This window comes from Chiloscyllium plagiosum, unplaced genomic scaffold, assembly GCF_037043375.1.
Source record: "Chiloscyllium plagiosum isolate Xiang-an unplaced genomic scaffold, Cpla_swu_hap1 HiC_scaffold_30, whole genome shotgun sequence".
NCBI lineage: Eukaryota > Metazoa > Chordata > Chondrichthyes > Orectolobiformes > Hemiscylliidae > Chiloscyllium > Chiloscyllium plagiosum.
Genome location: NW_028270168.1, coordinates 16,232,273 through 16,249,283, shown reverse-complemented (window position 1 = coordinate 16,249,283; position 17,011 = coordinate 16,232,273). Strand labels below are relative to the sequence as shown.

The 17,011-nt window shown below is 42.5% G+C and overlaps 1 protein-coding gene across 2 annotated transcripts in view; it reads left to right on the top strand.

Moving 5' to 3' along the window:
* The first annotated feature begins 245 nt into the window (after positions 1-245).
* The window catches only part of LOC148142146 (uncharacterized), a 28,360-nt gene continuing 11,594 nt past the window's right edge, over positions 246-17,011 (top strand). Inside the window, exons 1-4 of one of the 2 annotated variants that reach the window (XM_087977001.1) lie at positions 246-357; positions 1,935-2,072; positions 6,909-7,090; positions 10,266-10,381. In XM_087977001.1, coding sequence (XP_087833127.1) covers positions 2,055-2,072; positions 6,909-7,090; positions 10,266-10,381 — 316 coding nt within the window. In that variant the 5' untranslated portion in view covers positions 246-357; positions 1,935-2,054. Of the gene's footprint in view, positions 358-1,338; positions 1,476-1,934; positions 2,073-6,908; positions 7,091-10,265; positions 10,382-17,011 lie in introns of those variants that run through there. The other variant, XM_087977000.1, reaches the window with a different exon arrangement.

Sequence of the window (17,011 nt, the reverse complement as noted above, 5' to 3'; positions counted from 1 at the left end):
CACCCTGAGAAAGCACCCGGAGCACACAGAGTTTACTCTGTGTTCCATGTGTTTGCACCAATTTTGCACATAGTAACAAAGAATTTAATTTACATACCACCTACATATTATGATAACTTATTGACATTAAGTATAACCATTTCCCCTGATTAAGACGCAAGAGTAAATCGATGAATTGTTTTTACTGTCTCCTGGGAAAAAGTGAGGACTGCAGATGCTGAAGACTAGAGTTGGAAAGTATGGTGCTGGAAAAGCGCAGTAGGCCAGGCAGCATCCGAGGAGCAGGAGAATCGACGTTTCGGGCATAAACCCTTCTTCAGGAATGAGGCCGGTGTGCCAAGCGGGCTGAGATAAAAGGTGTGTGTGTGTGTGGGGGGGGGGGGGGAAGGGGGTGTGCGGAATTTGGGGGAGGGGCGCTGGGAATGAGATAGGTGGAAGGAGGTGAGGCTGAGGGTGATAGGCCGGAGAGGGGGTGGGGGCGGAGAGGTCGGGAAAGAGATTGCAGGTCAAGAGGGCGGTGCTGAATCCGGGGGTTGGGACTGAGATAAGGTGGGGGGAGGGGAAATGAGGAAGCTTGAGAAATCTACATTCATCCCGTGTGGTTGGAGGGTCCCTAGCCAGAAGATGAGGCGCTCCTCCTCCAAGCATCGTGTGGCCAGGGTCTGGCGATGGAGGAGGCCAAGGACCTGCATGTCCTTGGCGGAGTGGGAGGGGGAGTTAAAGTGTTCAGCCACGGGGCGATTGGGTTGGTTGGTGCGGGTGTCCCAGAGGTGTTCCTTGAAACGTTCCGCAAGTAGGCGGCCTGTCTCCCCAATGTAGAGGAGACCACATCGGGTGCAGCGGATGCAGTAAATGATGTGTGTGGAGGTGCAGATGAATTTGCGACGGATATGGAAGGATCCACTGGGGCTTTGGAGGGAGGTGAGAGGGGAGGTGTGGGCGCATGTTTTGCACTTCTTCCGTTTGCAGGGGAAGGTGCTGGGAATGGAGGTTGGGTTGGTGGGGGATGTGGACCTGACGAGGGAGTGGACCTGACACCAGCCTCATTCCTGAAGAAGGGCTTATGCCCGAAACGTCGATTCTCCTGCTCCTCGGATGCTGCCTGACCCGCTGCACTTTACTGTCTCCTGGCCTTACTGAGATAATTGGGAAGTGAACTATATTCTTACTAACACCATGGAATTAGATTTTCTTCAAAAGCAGTTAATTGAAGATGAATTGTGTAAATACAGTTTGTGATATTACTTTAAGAGAGCATATGCTAATATATCAGAAAATCAGGATGTACAGTATGTGACAAGCAGCCATTGCACAGTTCAGCTTGCACCATGTAATGTGAGGGCACTGTGGATGTGTTCTCCTCTACTAATAGTTGCTGAAGCTTTGCAATTAATTTGTCTGCTGAGCAATCCTGTTCTATGTGTTTTCAAATGAACACAGTGTATGTTGGATTCACCAATCCTGGTGCAAGATTGGTAAGTTTATATTAAACAGACTTAGGACCATGACAAATTCCATTATTTTTACGACAAATGAAGTGTTGGTCAGACTCTCAGCTAGTCCAACCTTTGGCAAGAGTAAAATATACTGATATAAATGGTATCTATAACTGCTGGAACATTCCTATCATTCAAAATTCTAAGTAGTAATATATCTTTACATTTTATTTGCAGCTCTGTATTGCTGCATGTGCCTTGAATATTTCACTTTCCCTTTCCTCTTTCATGAGCTCCCCACAATGTCCTAATATGGACCTGAATTTGATGGAATATGTCATTATGACCGACTCTTGGAAAATCCCTGTAGTGCAACATAGGAAAAAAAAATTGAAAGTTGTCATATATGTGTAGTTTTTGTGATTATTACATTATGTAGCATATAATAAGTTATTTCCCATAATTGCTAATATAAAAACTTGTAATCTGTGTCAAAAGGGCTCTCCCCAAACCCAAGCAATCTTATTAAAAGAGACTTCAGACAACGTGCTCAAAACACAGAACAATTTTTCAAGATGAAGTTTTTCTTACCAATGCCTTTCCAATTATTTGAGCTGCATGGAGAGGGATTCCAGTGTAAGTAATTTTCAATTATCTGATGGCAGCTTTAACTTGCTGTGCAGAAATTCTCGGAAGCCTATTGCCTGAATAGAAATATCACAAAGCAATTGAACAGTTTGTAAATCAAGTCCTATGCTTTTAATTATTTCATTATATGACATCGCAAGAACAAATATTTTAATTCAATGATTAGGAAATCCTCTTGAGGAAAACTAGTCAAGCTTTTTAAAGAAAGACTAATTTTTATTATTTAGTCTTGATTATATCAACCTTCTTCAGTTTTTTTTAATTTTCATCAGCATTAGTAAGCAGATTAATTCCAACATCAACAGTAACATGGACCATTACAATCATCTCTCTAATTATGAAATGCCCTCAGTAAGTGGTAAACATTTCTTTTGAAAGTTCTTCCTGTGAAAATGGAATGATGAAAAGTAATTGGTTCCGGGTATGAGATAATAGAAGAGTCCCTTGTTTGCTAACTTTTATTATGAACCAGTTTTAGAAAATAGCTCTTTGCATGACACTGCGAGTGTCTAACACTTTCTTTGATAAACCGTTGTAAAATCTATGCGGAGTGACTGTGGGTTAACAAATTCTTTTAAACCTGAAGTCAATTGTCGCATTATTAGAGTATATGTTTAAAGAAGTGCACCATGCTGATTAACTATTTACAAAATTACTGAGGTGTAGCGATAAGAGAACCAGAAATGTCTTGAATTTGGAAACAGGTGTTTCACTGTGAGGTTTTGAAAATTAAATATTGTGCAGGAAATGATTTGAATCTGCACTCACCCAACATATTTTATAGCACTTCCTAAAGTATCTGGAATTTAGAAGAAAGTAACCTCTGACTATCTTGAATTACTGAAAGCGGGAGCATTTATCATGTTTATTTACTTTTATTAATGCCAGGCAATCATTTTTTTTAGATTAGATTACTACAGTGTGGAAACAGGCCCTTTGGCCCAACAAGTCCACACCGACCTGCCGAAGCACAACCCACCCAGACCCATTCCCCTGCCCCTAACCCTACGGGCAATTTCACCTAACCTGCACATTTTTGGACTGTGGGAGGAAACCAGAGTACCAGGAGGAAACCCACACAGACACGGGAAGAATGTGCAAACTCCACCCAGTCAGTCGCCTGAGGCGGGAATTGAACCCGGGTCTCTGGCACTGTGAGGCAGCACCGTGCCACCCGTATATGTATGATGAAGACTGCAGACTCTATTGAAACAGCATGTGAATGACTGATGAAACTAACAGTAGGCAACCATTGCTATCTATAATAAATTAGGGATTGGGTTCATAGGAAGAAAGAAAGAAAAAAGTCAGAAAAAAAATGTGCCTCTGACAGTACTTTATCAGGTTATCTCCAGAGTGTTTTTAAAAACTCATTTATGGTGAGGGTGTCACTAATTAGGCCAGGATCAAGAGTCAGTCAGATGTTTCCTGATGAAGGGCTTTCGCCCGAAACGTTGATTTTCCTGCTCCTCGGATGCTGTGCTTTTCCAGCACCACTCCAAACTCGACTCTAATCTCCAGCACTCACTTTCACCTTAAGAGTCAACCATATTACTGTGAATGTGGAGTCATGTGTGGACCAGACCAGGTAAGAATGGCAGTTTCCTTCCCTAACAGACATTAGGTTTGTCCCCTGACAATTGATTCATTTTTTAAAATTAGATTCTTACTTCCAGATTTGTTTTTGGGAACCCAGAACATTACCTGGTCTCTGGAGAAACAGTCCAGCAGTAATACCACTAGGCTATCCCCTCTCCTTAATTCATCAGCTTCATTGTGAAGCTGATGTTACATTGACATGTGAAGAACATAGAATTATTAAAGTAAGGGAAAACGAAAGAGAAACAAAATCATAAATTGCATAGATTGCTGGAAAAACTCAGCAGGTCAGGCAACATCTGTGAAGAGAAAGCAGAATTAATATTTTGGGTCCGGTGATCCTTCCTCAGAATCAGACCCAAAACGTTAACTCTTCTTTTTTCCACAGATCCTGTCTGACCTGCTGAGTTTTTCCAGCAATCTATGATTTTGTTTCTGATATCCAGCATTCTTTGTTGTTTTGAAAAAGGAAAAGATTGGCAAGGGTCTCATTTTTGAAAGTTCAAATTATTGCTTGACTTCCATACACTTTGTCACCCCAGAAACACGCCTTTCTCTCTGTTGACATTATACTGTGCTAGTACTTTGTAGTGAAAACATTCCAGCTAGCTTTCATCCTTATTCCTAATTTTTAATTATTTTCCAGATTATCACTTGCATCAGACCCCACCTCCTTTCCACTCAGTGTAGTTAAAATGCCTTCAGCCACCTAACATTTACTCCCTAAAATCCTTCTACCTCTCTGTTTAATTTATTTTCCCTTCAGATCTCTGTTGAAACTGCCCTGCCCCTCCTAACATCTTTGTTCTTGGTTTGGCTTCAGTTTGGCACCAGCAAAAAGTACCTCCTCCCATATCCTTTTCTAACTGCAAACTGCTCTGGTTCACTATTTGACTCTTTTACCCTTTTACCAGAATCTACCTGCATTAACTTTCCTTTTAGAGTCTGGAAAATTTCAATCAAATTGCACCAAGTTCGCTTGTTTTCTAAAGTAGGCAAATCCAATTGTCATTTCTTCACAGTTTGAGTCTCTTTATTTCTAACCCTTTCAATCTTTCAGGGACAATGGTATCCTTCCTGTCACTGGATGACAACAACTGTTCACTTTAGTTCACTGATTTGTACAGCAGCATCAGTTTAGCAACTTGGGGATATAATTCTCTGCAAAATAGAAGTCTCCATCAAATTTCAAACATCACCTTTATGGTGGAAATCTCCAAATAAAGGGAACTGTTACATTTTCCTACTTACTCTGATATTTCTCCCATAATCAGCATCAAAGTCTTGTGTAGACAAATCTTCATTGATTTTTACTTATTTTTCCAATTTACTTACATTTCCGATCTTCTATTATGTCTTTAAATCTTTTAGGGTTTCTTTTGCACTTTCTTTCCTTTACCTCACTGTGATAATTACTTGTATAACCCAAAAGCTGTTCCCTGATATTACTCATATATAACTGAACTGAAGTTAAGGTTAGGGCCTCATGTCTTGGCCTCCTTCAGCAGGGAAAATAGATCTTCTGTGTATGTCCCATTAAATCCTTTTAACAACTCGATAACATCAAAATTGAATCTCCTTAACGGGAATGAATACAAACCAAAATATGTAACTTGCTGTCATAATTTAAGTCCTGGCATCATTTCAATGAATCTGGATGGAGGTCTCACCTAAATCAATGTATCCTTCCTGAAGTTTAATGTCAAAGCTGAACAAGGGTCTATGTAAGTGAAACATAACTTCTTCTTCAAAGTTTGTGCGAAGATTTGTAGCTCGGGTGCTCGTTGTTGTGGTTCTGTTCGCCGAGCTGGAAGTTTTTGTTGCAAACGTTTCGTCCCCTGGCTAGGCGACATCATCAGTGCTTGGGAGCCTCCTGCGAAGCGCTTCTTTGATGTTTCCTCCGGTGTTTATAGTGGTCTGTCCCTGCCGCTTCCGGTTGTCAGTTTCAGCTGTCCGCTGTAGTGGTTGGTATATTGGGTCCAGGTCAATGTGTTTGTTGATGGAGTTTGTGGATGAATGCCATGCCTCTAGGAATTCCCTGGCTGTTCTCTGTCTGGCTTGCCCTATGATAGTTGTGTTGTCCCAGTCAAATTCATGTTGCTTGTTGTCTGCGTGTGTGGCTACTAAGGATAGCTGGTCGTGTCGTTTCGTGGCTAGTTGATGTTCATGTATGCGGATTGTTAGCTGTCTTCCTGTTTGTTCTATATAGTGTTTAGTGCAGTCCTTGCATGGTATTTTGTACACTACATTCATCTTGCTCATGTTGGGTATCGGGTCCTTTGTTCTGGTGAGTTGTTGTCTGAGCATGGCTGTTGGTTTGTGTGCCGTTATGAGTTCTAGGGGTCGCAGTAGTCTGGCAGTCAGTTCCGAGATGCTCCTGATGTATGGTAGTGTGGCTAGTCCTTTTGGTTGTGGTATGTCCTCGTTCCGTGGTCTTTCTCTTAGGCATCTGTTGATGAAGTTGCGCGGGTTCATCCATCAACAAACACATCGACCTGGACCCAATATACCAACCATTACAGCGGACAGCTGAAACTGACAACCGGAAGCGGCAGGGAAAGACCACTATAAACACCGGAGGAAACATCAAAGAAGCGCTTCGCAGGAGGCTCCCAAGCACTGATGATGTCGCCTAGCCAGGGGACGAAACGTTTGCAACAAAAACTTCCAGCTCGGCGAACAGAACCACAACAACATAACTTCTTCATTTTATCTATTATAGTCTCATCTATATTCACCATTAATGGTGCCACACACTTTCCCTGCCCTTACCACTTTCTCTTTCTATATAGTATATTCTTAAGAAAAATTTTATTATTGTTGTATATAGCAATGGTTCTGAAAAGTTACTGTTGGAGACTGCTTAGAGCTCCACCCAACCTGACTTGGATGGAGATAAGGCAGAAACATCTGATCATCTCTTGGAGGCCTCCACAGGTCTCCTTATGGGGCTGAATCTTACCAGAAATTGGTGAAGTGTCATTTTCCTTTGTGAGAGTTTTAGTTTTTTATTGTGCAATTGCTTCAAACTCACTTCATTAACCATGCATCATGCTCCCATGGCTGCCCGCTTGTTCAATTCTCCCACTTGCTGTAGCCAGGAGTGATCACCACTGCCAGTATATTCTGGCATCTCTGATGTAGTGCTGTGTTTAAAAGGCTGATGCGCTTGATCAAGTGGTCAATCTGGGACTGCCCTACACAGTGTGATTTTTTTTACCCCAGATATGGCATATAAAGAGGTCCCGCTTGGCAGACAGGCATCTGGAGATCATGGTAGAGAAGGCTGGTGCAGAGGAGCACCATCTTCTTGCAGAGGAGGTCACAATAGCAGACCCTGCCAGCATGATCAGAGATTGCCACCTGGGTCAGTGCACTCTCCATGGTCTAAAGGAATGCCCAGCAAGGTAAGCAAAAGGCCGATGACCTTCTCCACTCTGCCAGAAAAAGTGTCACCATCTTAGAATCTCTACAGTGTGATAGCAGGCCATTCAGCCCATCAAGTAAACTCTGAAGAGCATCCCAACCACACTTTTAGAGTCATAGAGATGTACAGCATGGAAACAGACCCTTCGGTCCAACCCGTTCATGCCGACCAGATATCCCAACCCAATCTAGTCCCACCTGCTAGCACCTGGCCCATATCCCTCCAAACCCTTCCTATTCATGTAAACATCCAAATGCCTCTTAAATGTTGCAATTGTACCAGCCTCCACCACTTCCTCTGGCAGCTCATTCCATACACGTACACTCACCCCCTATCCAATCCTTATAACCCTGCATTCCCCATAATCCACCTAGTCTGCACACCCCTGAACACTATGGGCAATTTCACATGGCAAATCCACCTAATCTACACATTTTGGACTATGGGAGGAAACCAGAGCACTCATTGGAAACCCACATGGACACAGGGAGAATGTGCCCAATTGACACTGACAGTCACCCAATTCTGGAATCGAACCTGGGTCCCTGGTGCTGTGAGACAGCAGTGATGCCATCTTCCCTTTGATACCTCATATTTGCTCTATCAGTGCAACCACCTGCCACCAAGACTCATGCTTCATCAAGTCCTGCGTACACATCTCCCTGTGCTCACTGGCTTAGACTGGCTTCTGGGTAAGCAATGTTTTAATTCCAAAATTCTCATCCTCTATGGCCTCACCCTTCCTTTTCACCATGCTTCCAATAAGCAACACAAACATTTTGTAAGATGGATGATCGTGTCCCACATAACTTCTGTGAGAATTATATTTTCTATGCTCAGATCTAAAATGGACGTTAGAGCCCTATTAAGCAATTCATGGAGCCTTAGAACTGCGATAGGCCCAAATACATGAAATCTATCCATGGAGCTGATGTTGGGTGATGTTCTCTGTTCTTGGGGCGCAGGGTACAGCTGTGGGAAATCGCACTTGTTTTCTGTGCACTGTTTTGTAACCTCAGATGCTGTAATTTTGGAAGTTCACACCAGCTTCACCCAGCAGCAGTTTTTGGAACTGGCCGTGAACAGAATATTTAGAGTCATAGAGTATGGAAACAGGCTCTTTGGCCAAACCAGTCCACGCTGACTGTGTTCCCAAACTAAACTAGTCCCACCTGCTTGCACTTGGCCCATATCCCTCCAAACCCTCCTATTCATGTCCTTATCCAAATGTCTTTTAAATGTTGTAACTGTACCCACATCCACCATTTCCTCTTTTGCAAAGTTTAAGGTGGAATCTCAATGTAGAACATACAACGGAGGAGCACAAGGTTTAATTGAAAGCTTATATGGCTTAAAAGCTTATGCAAATCTGTTTATCTGTTCCCATGTTTATGAGTGTGTAATTTTCCATCCGTTAAAATGAATTGAAGGAAAACATTGAACAGTGCATTCCTCATCCTCATAGAGCCAAAAAAGGGAAGCTTCCTGATGGAAATGGGAATCGGGAAAATCACAGTTGTGTTATGTAAATAGTCTCAATTTTAGAAACAGAAACCATGGAGTCCCTGTGGATGCTCTGACACAGTAATGGTCTTATGGCAGAGTATTTATATTGGCTCATCACATTATCTTTCCATTGAAGCTTAAGACATTAGGCAGCACTCGACACTAACTGTCCCATAAAACCCAAAAGACATTACCTAAATTAAGGCATTGGCTGTAAAAAAAAATAATTTTTTAAATCAACTTTGATTGCTCCAATTAACTTGTTTATTGTGCTGCTGAAAACATGTTATTAAAAGGCAAACATTTATTCAGACTTTGTCCTGGAAGAGAGAAATTGAACTGGGGCCAAAACAGTCACCACCATATTTTTTTTCAGTTGGCCTCTATGTGTGTTGCCTCATCATAAAAATGAATTGACTAACACCTTTTTTTGAAAGAAATCCTATTCATGGAAAGTGAACAACCTGACCTTTGTCTCTTCATCCCAGCATGAGTTACATACAGAGCAGCACTTTAGATTGCTTTATATCAGCTCTTAGGATCTTATTAAATGCACAAGAATAGATCCAAATAGGAGTCATTTTCCAGCAACAGAGAAGCTGTTGTATGTTCGTGGGTATGGAATTGAAATAGATAATCACTGGCATACTGATAAAGTATGAACAGTGCAAAAATTGTGTGTGCCACAGGCATTAAACTAGCCACTCTTGCAAACCTAGGAGTAAATGGCCAGTCTTGTTATAACATTAGCCTTACATCTTTTTATTTGACAAATGGGCCTTTGAAATTCAGCAGAGTGCGAGTAAAGAACACAAAGGCCAAATAGAGGGAAGGAGTGCTGCAGTAGTAGTGTCATTGGACTATTAATCAGAGGCCCAAGCTCTGGTCCACAGCAGCTGGTGGAATTTAAATTCTGTAAATTAACAAAAATTGGGAATTGAAAGCTAGTCTTGGGTATGGTGGCCATGAAACTATCATCAATTGTCATAAGAACCCATGTGGTTTCCACAGAGTCCCTCAGGGCAGCAAGTCTGTCCTTACCTGGTCTGGTTTACATCGGGCTCCAGATCCACAACAGTGTAATCTTAAACCTAGTAAACATGCTGGGCAAGTCAAACAGTGGCATCGGAAAGGGTTTAGTCTCTCACTTATCATACCCTCCTGTAACCCCTTTGTGTACTATGTGCACTTGGTTAGAGAGGCTGGTCATCCTGCCTTTGAGAAAGCTCAGCTTTTACTACAGCTGCTCGCAGACCATAGTAACACCAACACTAGGTTGAAGTGTGAGACCTAGGGGCTCAATCCCCTCTCCATTCCTGGGAATGCGCAGCCTGATGAATCTAAATGCTGTTGAGATTTCTGAAACAAGTGGTGGCCCCTTTAAATAGAATCCCCTCCTCTGAAAGAATGGCAGTTTCATCCCATCCATGCTTCCGCATTGGTCAGGGAGGTTGGAGGCGGACTCCAGTTAGATTGTTTTGGCACAGAGCAGCCAGAAAGGCTCACTCGCAAGGAGGCCACATTTACCACCCGTTAGAGGCTGAGATGGTCAGATTCTGCCCATCAACTCTGATTCTCTTTCCACTGATGCTCCTCTCTACAGGTCATGAATGAACATTAATTTGCTTTAATATTTGACAATCCTGCAGTTTTATGGAGTGCATGATCCAGATGCTGGATTTTCAAAGAGTAACAGACTCACACGGCCGGAGTTCACCGTTTCCAAACTGGATGTCACCCGGCGATCCCAATGCCTCTAGAACAGGTTGGTATTTTTGATGGGTTCATTGAGTTTGGGGGTAGAGGATATAATGGGACACATGCTTACTGCCCATTAACAATTCCTTAAGTTCCTGAAGGGATGTGATTATGGGCCTGTCCATTCAGGAAAACTGTTGTCAACATTTATTTCCAGTGTGCCTGAACAGTCTTGTACCTTATTGTTGTTGGATTCAGTACTGAATCCACTAGGCTCTTTGTATTTGTTTAGAAATTGGGTTTGCTGGGATAGCAAGCACCAGGATGAGCGCTGCCCCTTTACTTCTAACCCAAGGTCACTTTCCAACATAGAGTCATAGAGACGTACAGCATGGAATCAGACCCTTCGGTCCAACCCATCCATGCTAACCAGATATCTCAACTTAATCTAGTCCCACTTGCCAGCACCCATCCCATATCCCTCCAAAGCCTTCCTATTCATATACCCATCCAGATGCTTTTTAAATGTTGCAATTGTACTAGCCTCCATCACTTTCTCTAGCAACTCTCTGCATGAGAAAGTTGCCCCTTAGGTCTCTTTTATAACTTTCCCCTCTCACCTTAAACTTATGCCCTCTAGTTCTGGACTCCCCCACTGCAGGGAAGAGACTTTGTCTATTTATCCTATTTCTGCCCCTCATGATGTTATAAACCTCTATAAGGTCACACCTCAGCCTCCAACGCTCCAGGGAAAACAGCCCCAACCTATTCAACCTCTCCCTATAGCTCAAATCCTGCAAACCCGGCAATATCCTCCTAAATCTCTTCTGAACCCTTTCAAGTTTCACAACAAATTTTCCGATAGGCAGGAGATCAGAATTACATGCAATATTCCAAAAGTGGCCTAACCAATGTCTTGTAAAGCCGCAACATGACCTCCCAACTCCTGTTATAGTCAGGTTATAGTCCAACAGGTTTATTTCGAAGCACTAGTTTTACCTCCTGGTCTTCTGAGGAGCTGCCTGCTCTCCTTGGCAAGGCTGCAGTGCCCACCTTACCTGCTGGCACAGGTAGGCAGCTCCTGCCTCCCGGAGGAGCTTGATTCCAGTTGATTTAAAAGTTCTGTCACAAGAGTCACACATCTGAGCCATGTGTTGTCTCGATAACTCTGACCAGAATCTTACGAATGAATTTGCCCAGGTGTTCCACAATACCAAAATGATCAAAGCAATATGAAGACAAGCCGCTAACAATGCAAAGCAGTCCAACATTATTAGGTTAGAGACAAAAAAACTGCAGATGCTGGAATACAAGGTAGACAAGCAGGAGGGTGGAAGACCACAGTAAGCCAGGCAGCATCAGGAGGGACAGGCAGGAGGCTGGAAGAACACAGCAAGCCAGGCAGCATCAGGAAGGACAGGCAGGAGGCTGGAAGAACACAAAAAGACAGGCAGCATCAGGAGGGACAGGCAGGAGGCTGGAAGAACACAGCAAGACAGGCAGCATCAGGAGGGACAGGCAGGAGGCTGGAAGAACACAGCAAGCCAGGCAGCATCAGGAGGGACAGGCAGGAGGCTGGGAGAACACAGCAAGCCAGGCAGCATCAGGAGGGACAGGCAGGAGGCTGGAAGAACACAGCAAGCCAGGCAGCATCAGGAGGGATAGGCAGGAGGCTGGAAGAACACAGCAAGCCAGGCAGCATCAGGAGGTGAAGATGTTGTCATTGCAGGTGTAACCCTTCTTCAGAACTGAGAGTGACTATGGGGGAGCTGCAGATAAAGTGGGGGGTGGTGTGGAGCTACCAACCAGATTCATTCCTCCCATTGACCAACCAGGTCGTACCCCCTACCTGTGTTCACCTATCACTACCTCGCCACTCCACTTTTCTCTCCACACAAACACACCCCCCCCCACCTCCCCCTTTATCTGCAGCAGCCCCCACACCCATCCCCCAGTCCTGAACAAGGGTTACATGTGAAATGTTGTCTTCTCCACCTCCAGATGCTGCCTGGCTTGTTACGTTCTTCCTGCCTGTCTGGCAACTTTATTTGGAACAAAGTTACGATAATCTTTAATGTAAACTTATTTGGCCCATTAAGGTCACAATACGTCCCAAGTCTCTTGTAGATTTACAGTCACTCTCTCTCTGCCTCTGGCTCTGCGAAGCTGCTTCCTTTCTCTGTCTGGATGATCAGCTGGTCTCTGCCTCTTACTTTGCTTATCTCCTCAGAAAACCTCAGATGATTCAAGAGCAAAATTTGCAGGTGAATCCTGTTTTCATAATCTTTTAGATAGTTTTCTTGAATTTTCTATAGTTCTAGCCAATCAGGGAGATACACTTAACAGTTTGAAACAGAGTCAATCATTTAGATGATATTCTACTGTTAGTTTCTTTGCGTATCAGGACCTGGTACCTTTCTGTCTGTGGCATGCTTTGTTTAGTGAATAAGTTGTTGGGGGTATGTCTGTCCAGGATAACTGCTCCCTTTTACATTACACTAATGTTATTAGCACCTGGCTGTTGTGTTTGCACTGTCTGGTGTGTGGGTTTTGTGATTTGAGTTTTACTTTGCCAATGTACCCAACATTCCTTGCTGTTTCGCCAAGTTAGCAATCTATATGCATTTTAGCTACACATGAAATTGGGACTTGAATTTCAGGTTTGTAAATTCAGACCTAGATTTTTTATTTAAGATTTTATTTAACTGGATTGTGGGTTTTGAGCATTTTTTTTTTCTCCAGATCATTACTAGTTCTGTGGGATAATCACTTTGCTACTTTGTCCCTGAAAGTATTGATGTTTAAGCAAGAAGTCTACATTCGTGAATGTTATTGAGACACAGATCTGCATGTTTACTAATCTCCCTTGATTCTCCTTGTTATTGTGTTTTATCCTTTAAAATTGCTCGTTACTGGCATTGTGGGAATATACATATTTGACATAAAGCTCCTTTGATCTTACAACATGAGATTCTTCTGCAGTATTCTTGCAAATGGGAGTGCTCAACTGAGGGCAATATTTCTCACTGGAGTGAAACCTCAGGATGTCATATTAGGCCACTACACTAAATATTGGTTCATAGCCTATCTCCAACTTGCAGTTTTATAGCATAAAGCATAGTAACAAGGACAATCGAGGGACACCAGTAAGCCCACAGACGTGTCTCTTGATAGTATTTAGTTTTATTACAATTCAAGAAAATAGGCTGCTTCTTTCAGCATCAATACTTTTGGCAGGTGTCTAATTATCCACTTAGTTTTTCGCCTGTTTAAAATTCAGTTGAGATGTGGAGCTTTACAGGGCTTGATTGTACGTAATGACAAAAACAATTGACATTTATACAGTGTACATACATTATCTGTGTATCATCACAAATATGGAAAAAAAGCTAGTTTTGTGGCATACTTCATTGTCAGAAAGTTTTATTCTTTTGTCTACCCTACCATTTCTCATCCAAACCATTCTATCGTTCATTTTCAACACTGTTCTTTCAAAAATCTCAGTTCATGTTGTGCCACTTCTCAGATTCCTTTGATTCTCATAGAGAACAGAATATTTCAGCAAATTATCTGGGAATAAATGGGAAGAGCACAGGATGGGACATAGCTTTATGTCTGCTATTGGACCATTTTGCTTTGGATTTATTTTTCTGTGGTAATGTTTTGACCAATCAAAAATTCACATTTGTTCCTGGGCTGCAGTGTGACACTTTAGACTAGCATTTAATATCCATCTCGAAATATAGTTTACTGCTTTGTGGTCACAGGTCATAGACGTGGAGCACCTCTTGTAGATGATACACAGTGCTGCTACTGAATGTCGTATATAGAGGGAGTAATTATTGAAGATGGTGGGTGAGGTGTTAACCAAATGGCACACTTTGTCTTGGATTTAGTTTTAAGCTGCTTGAGTGTTGGAGCTCCATACATCCAAGCAAAATGAGAAGTATTCCACCGCACACCTGACTTGTGTAATGAAGATAGTGGACAGGCCTTGGGAAGTCAGGAGGTGTGTTACTCATCACAGAATTTCTAGCATGTGACCAGCGCTTGGTATCTCTGGTATTTATATGTGTTGGTCCAGTTCTGTTTCTGGTTAATGGTTGTTAACTGGATCCAAGCTTGTAGATGAGTTAGGAACTGAGGCAGGCCTTTTCCACTTCAGGTCTAATGCATGGTGCAGCCGTCATTGAGTGCACTCAAACCAACAAACATTCAGTTAGTTGGTTCATGCGTTTACCTATCACACAACTCACAATGTTGCTTTTTCCTTGTTGGAGCACTTAGTAACTTGTTCACAGTTTTACTCCCATTCCTCAGTCCCAGCTGTCCCACTATTTATACACGTTTGAAAACCAATGAATCAATTTAAAGCAAATGGAACCAAATTAATGAGTAACAGCTGTCTAAGAAGGCGTTGAATTGCCAAACAATCAGCAGTCCTTTTCTCCTGCGGTGTAAGTTGTTCTGATTGCTTGACATTTAGCATTCTTGCATTTGTCCAAATCAATGCATGATGAAAAGCTTCATCAACATCTCTCCTTATTGTAATATTAAAGCCACAATTTTTGTTGATGCTAGGCTAGTGAAAGGCATGAATGCTTGGCAGATTGACTTCACCTTTGCCTAATAAATTCTAAGATCTCATATATTCCTGCCACCTCCAGACGGAACATGAGGATAACTTCATGAATACACAAGCCACATAGAGGTGAAACATAGAGAGAAGAAATAGTATTCAGGCTGTCACCATTTTGGATCCTTTATCCTCGCTATAGTCTCAAAGAATCTTGGAGCTGCTCTCTCATTAGATTAGTGAGAGGTTGAGAGATGGTGATGGTTTAACCTGAGGGTGACCACACCTCAGGTGAGGGCAAGTTGAGAAGGAGCGTCCATCGTGATAACCTCAGCCGGTGTAGGGACTGAACGCTGGGCATTTGGTATCATTTGACATTGGAAACCAGTTGTCCAGCCAGCTATGGTACTGACCTCTGGTTAGAGTCTATTGTAAAGAAAGTAATACAGAGCATTTAGAAATACATAGTTTAATATAGTGGCTTCATGAAGGGAAAATTATGTCTGACAAATTTAGTAGAATTATTTGAGAAGGTAACAAGCAGGATAGATAAAGGGGAAGAAGTAGTTGTAATATATTTGGACTTTCAGAAAGTATTTCATATGGTATCACACATTAACTCATTTAATAATTTAAGAGCCTATGGTGTTGGGGTAATATATTAGAATGGATAGAGGATTGGCTAACTAATAAAATATAGAGTTGGGATAAGGTGGCCATTTTCAGAATGGTAACCCATAACTAGGGGAATCCAACAGTGATCAGTGCTGGTACCACTATTATTTACAATATCGGGAAAGACTTGGAGGAGGAAAGTGAATGTACTTTAGCCAAGTTTGTGGTTACACAAAAATAGATGGGAAAGCAAGTGCTGAAGATGACACGGCATCAGGGGGATAGTGACAGGATCTATGAGTGGCAAAAACTTGGCATGTGGAATATAATGTGGGAAAATGTGAGATTATTGCACTGTGGAAGAATAGAGGAGTTGAGCATTATTTAAATAATGAAAGACTGCAGAAAACTCCAGCGGGGAGCGGTTCGGGAGTCCTCATGCAAGAATCAAAGAAAAAACTAATTCACTTGGTAATAGAGTAGGCAAATGGAGTGTTGGACTTTATTTCAAAAGGAATTGGAATATAAAAGTATAGAGGTTTTACTAAAACTATACTAGGCACCAGTCAGACCATACCCTGAATACTGTGAACAGTTTTGTCCCACTTATCTAAGGAAAGATATATTGGCATTAGAAGCACTTCAGAAACGGTTCTCTAGGTTGATCCTGGGAATGGAGGGGCTGTCTTCAGAAGAGGTACTGAGCAGGTTGGTCCTTTACTCATTGGAGTTTAGAAGCATGAGAGGAGACCTTTTTGAAGCGTACAAGATTCTGATGGGCATAAGAAAGGTGCAGAAAGGTTGTTTCTCCTTCGAGCTGAGTCTTTGACCAGAAGACAGCATCTCAGAGGAAGGGGTTGCTCATTGGAGGCAGAGCTAGGTATGAATTTCTTCTCTCAGAGTGTAGTGCATCTGTGGACTTTTGTACCGTGGGGGTTGTTGAGACTGGAGCATATTCAAGGCTGAAATTTTTACTCAGAAGGGAATCAAGGGTTTTTGGGAAAAGGTAGGAAAGTGATGGTGAGGAATTTCAGATCAGCTATGATCTCATTGAATGGTGGAGCAGACTCGATGGGCTGAATGGCCTTCTTCTGCTCCCATCTCTTACGGTCCTTTGGTGTTATGCAGATGGATGGCAGCCATGTTTCTTTAGTAATCTCTTGCACTCAAATAACTAAGTCCTGGGATGGATCTGCTGTAAATATCATCAATTATGCTGCTAACTTGATCCCATCATCTTTCTGTCGCATTTTCTGGTACATCAAGTGAGGTACAGCGAAGGCACCCGACTGTTGATAACTGGAGCGACAGCAGCTTCACATCAGCTGTTATCACCCGCTGGAGACTGGCTCTGCAATGGTGGGTCAGTAAATGTTACCAATAATTACCCCCTGTTGCTTTGGAAAGTGGTTTGCCACAGCTTGTTGTTAGACAGAATGATACCAGAACTGCTGGAATGAAAACAGAACAGAGTGTTTCCATCGATCAGGAAAGATTGAGACAGCT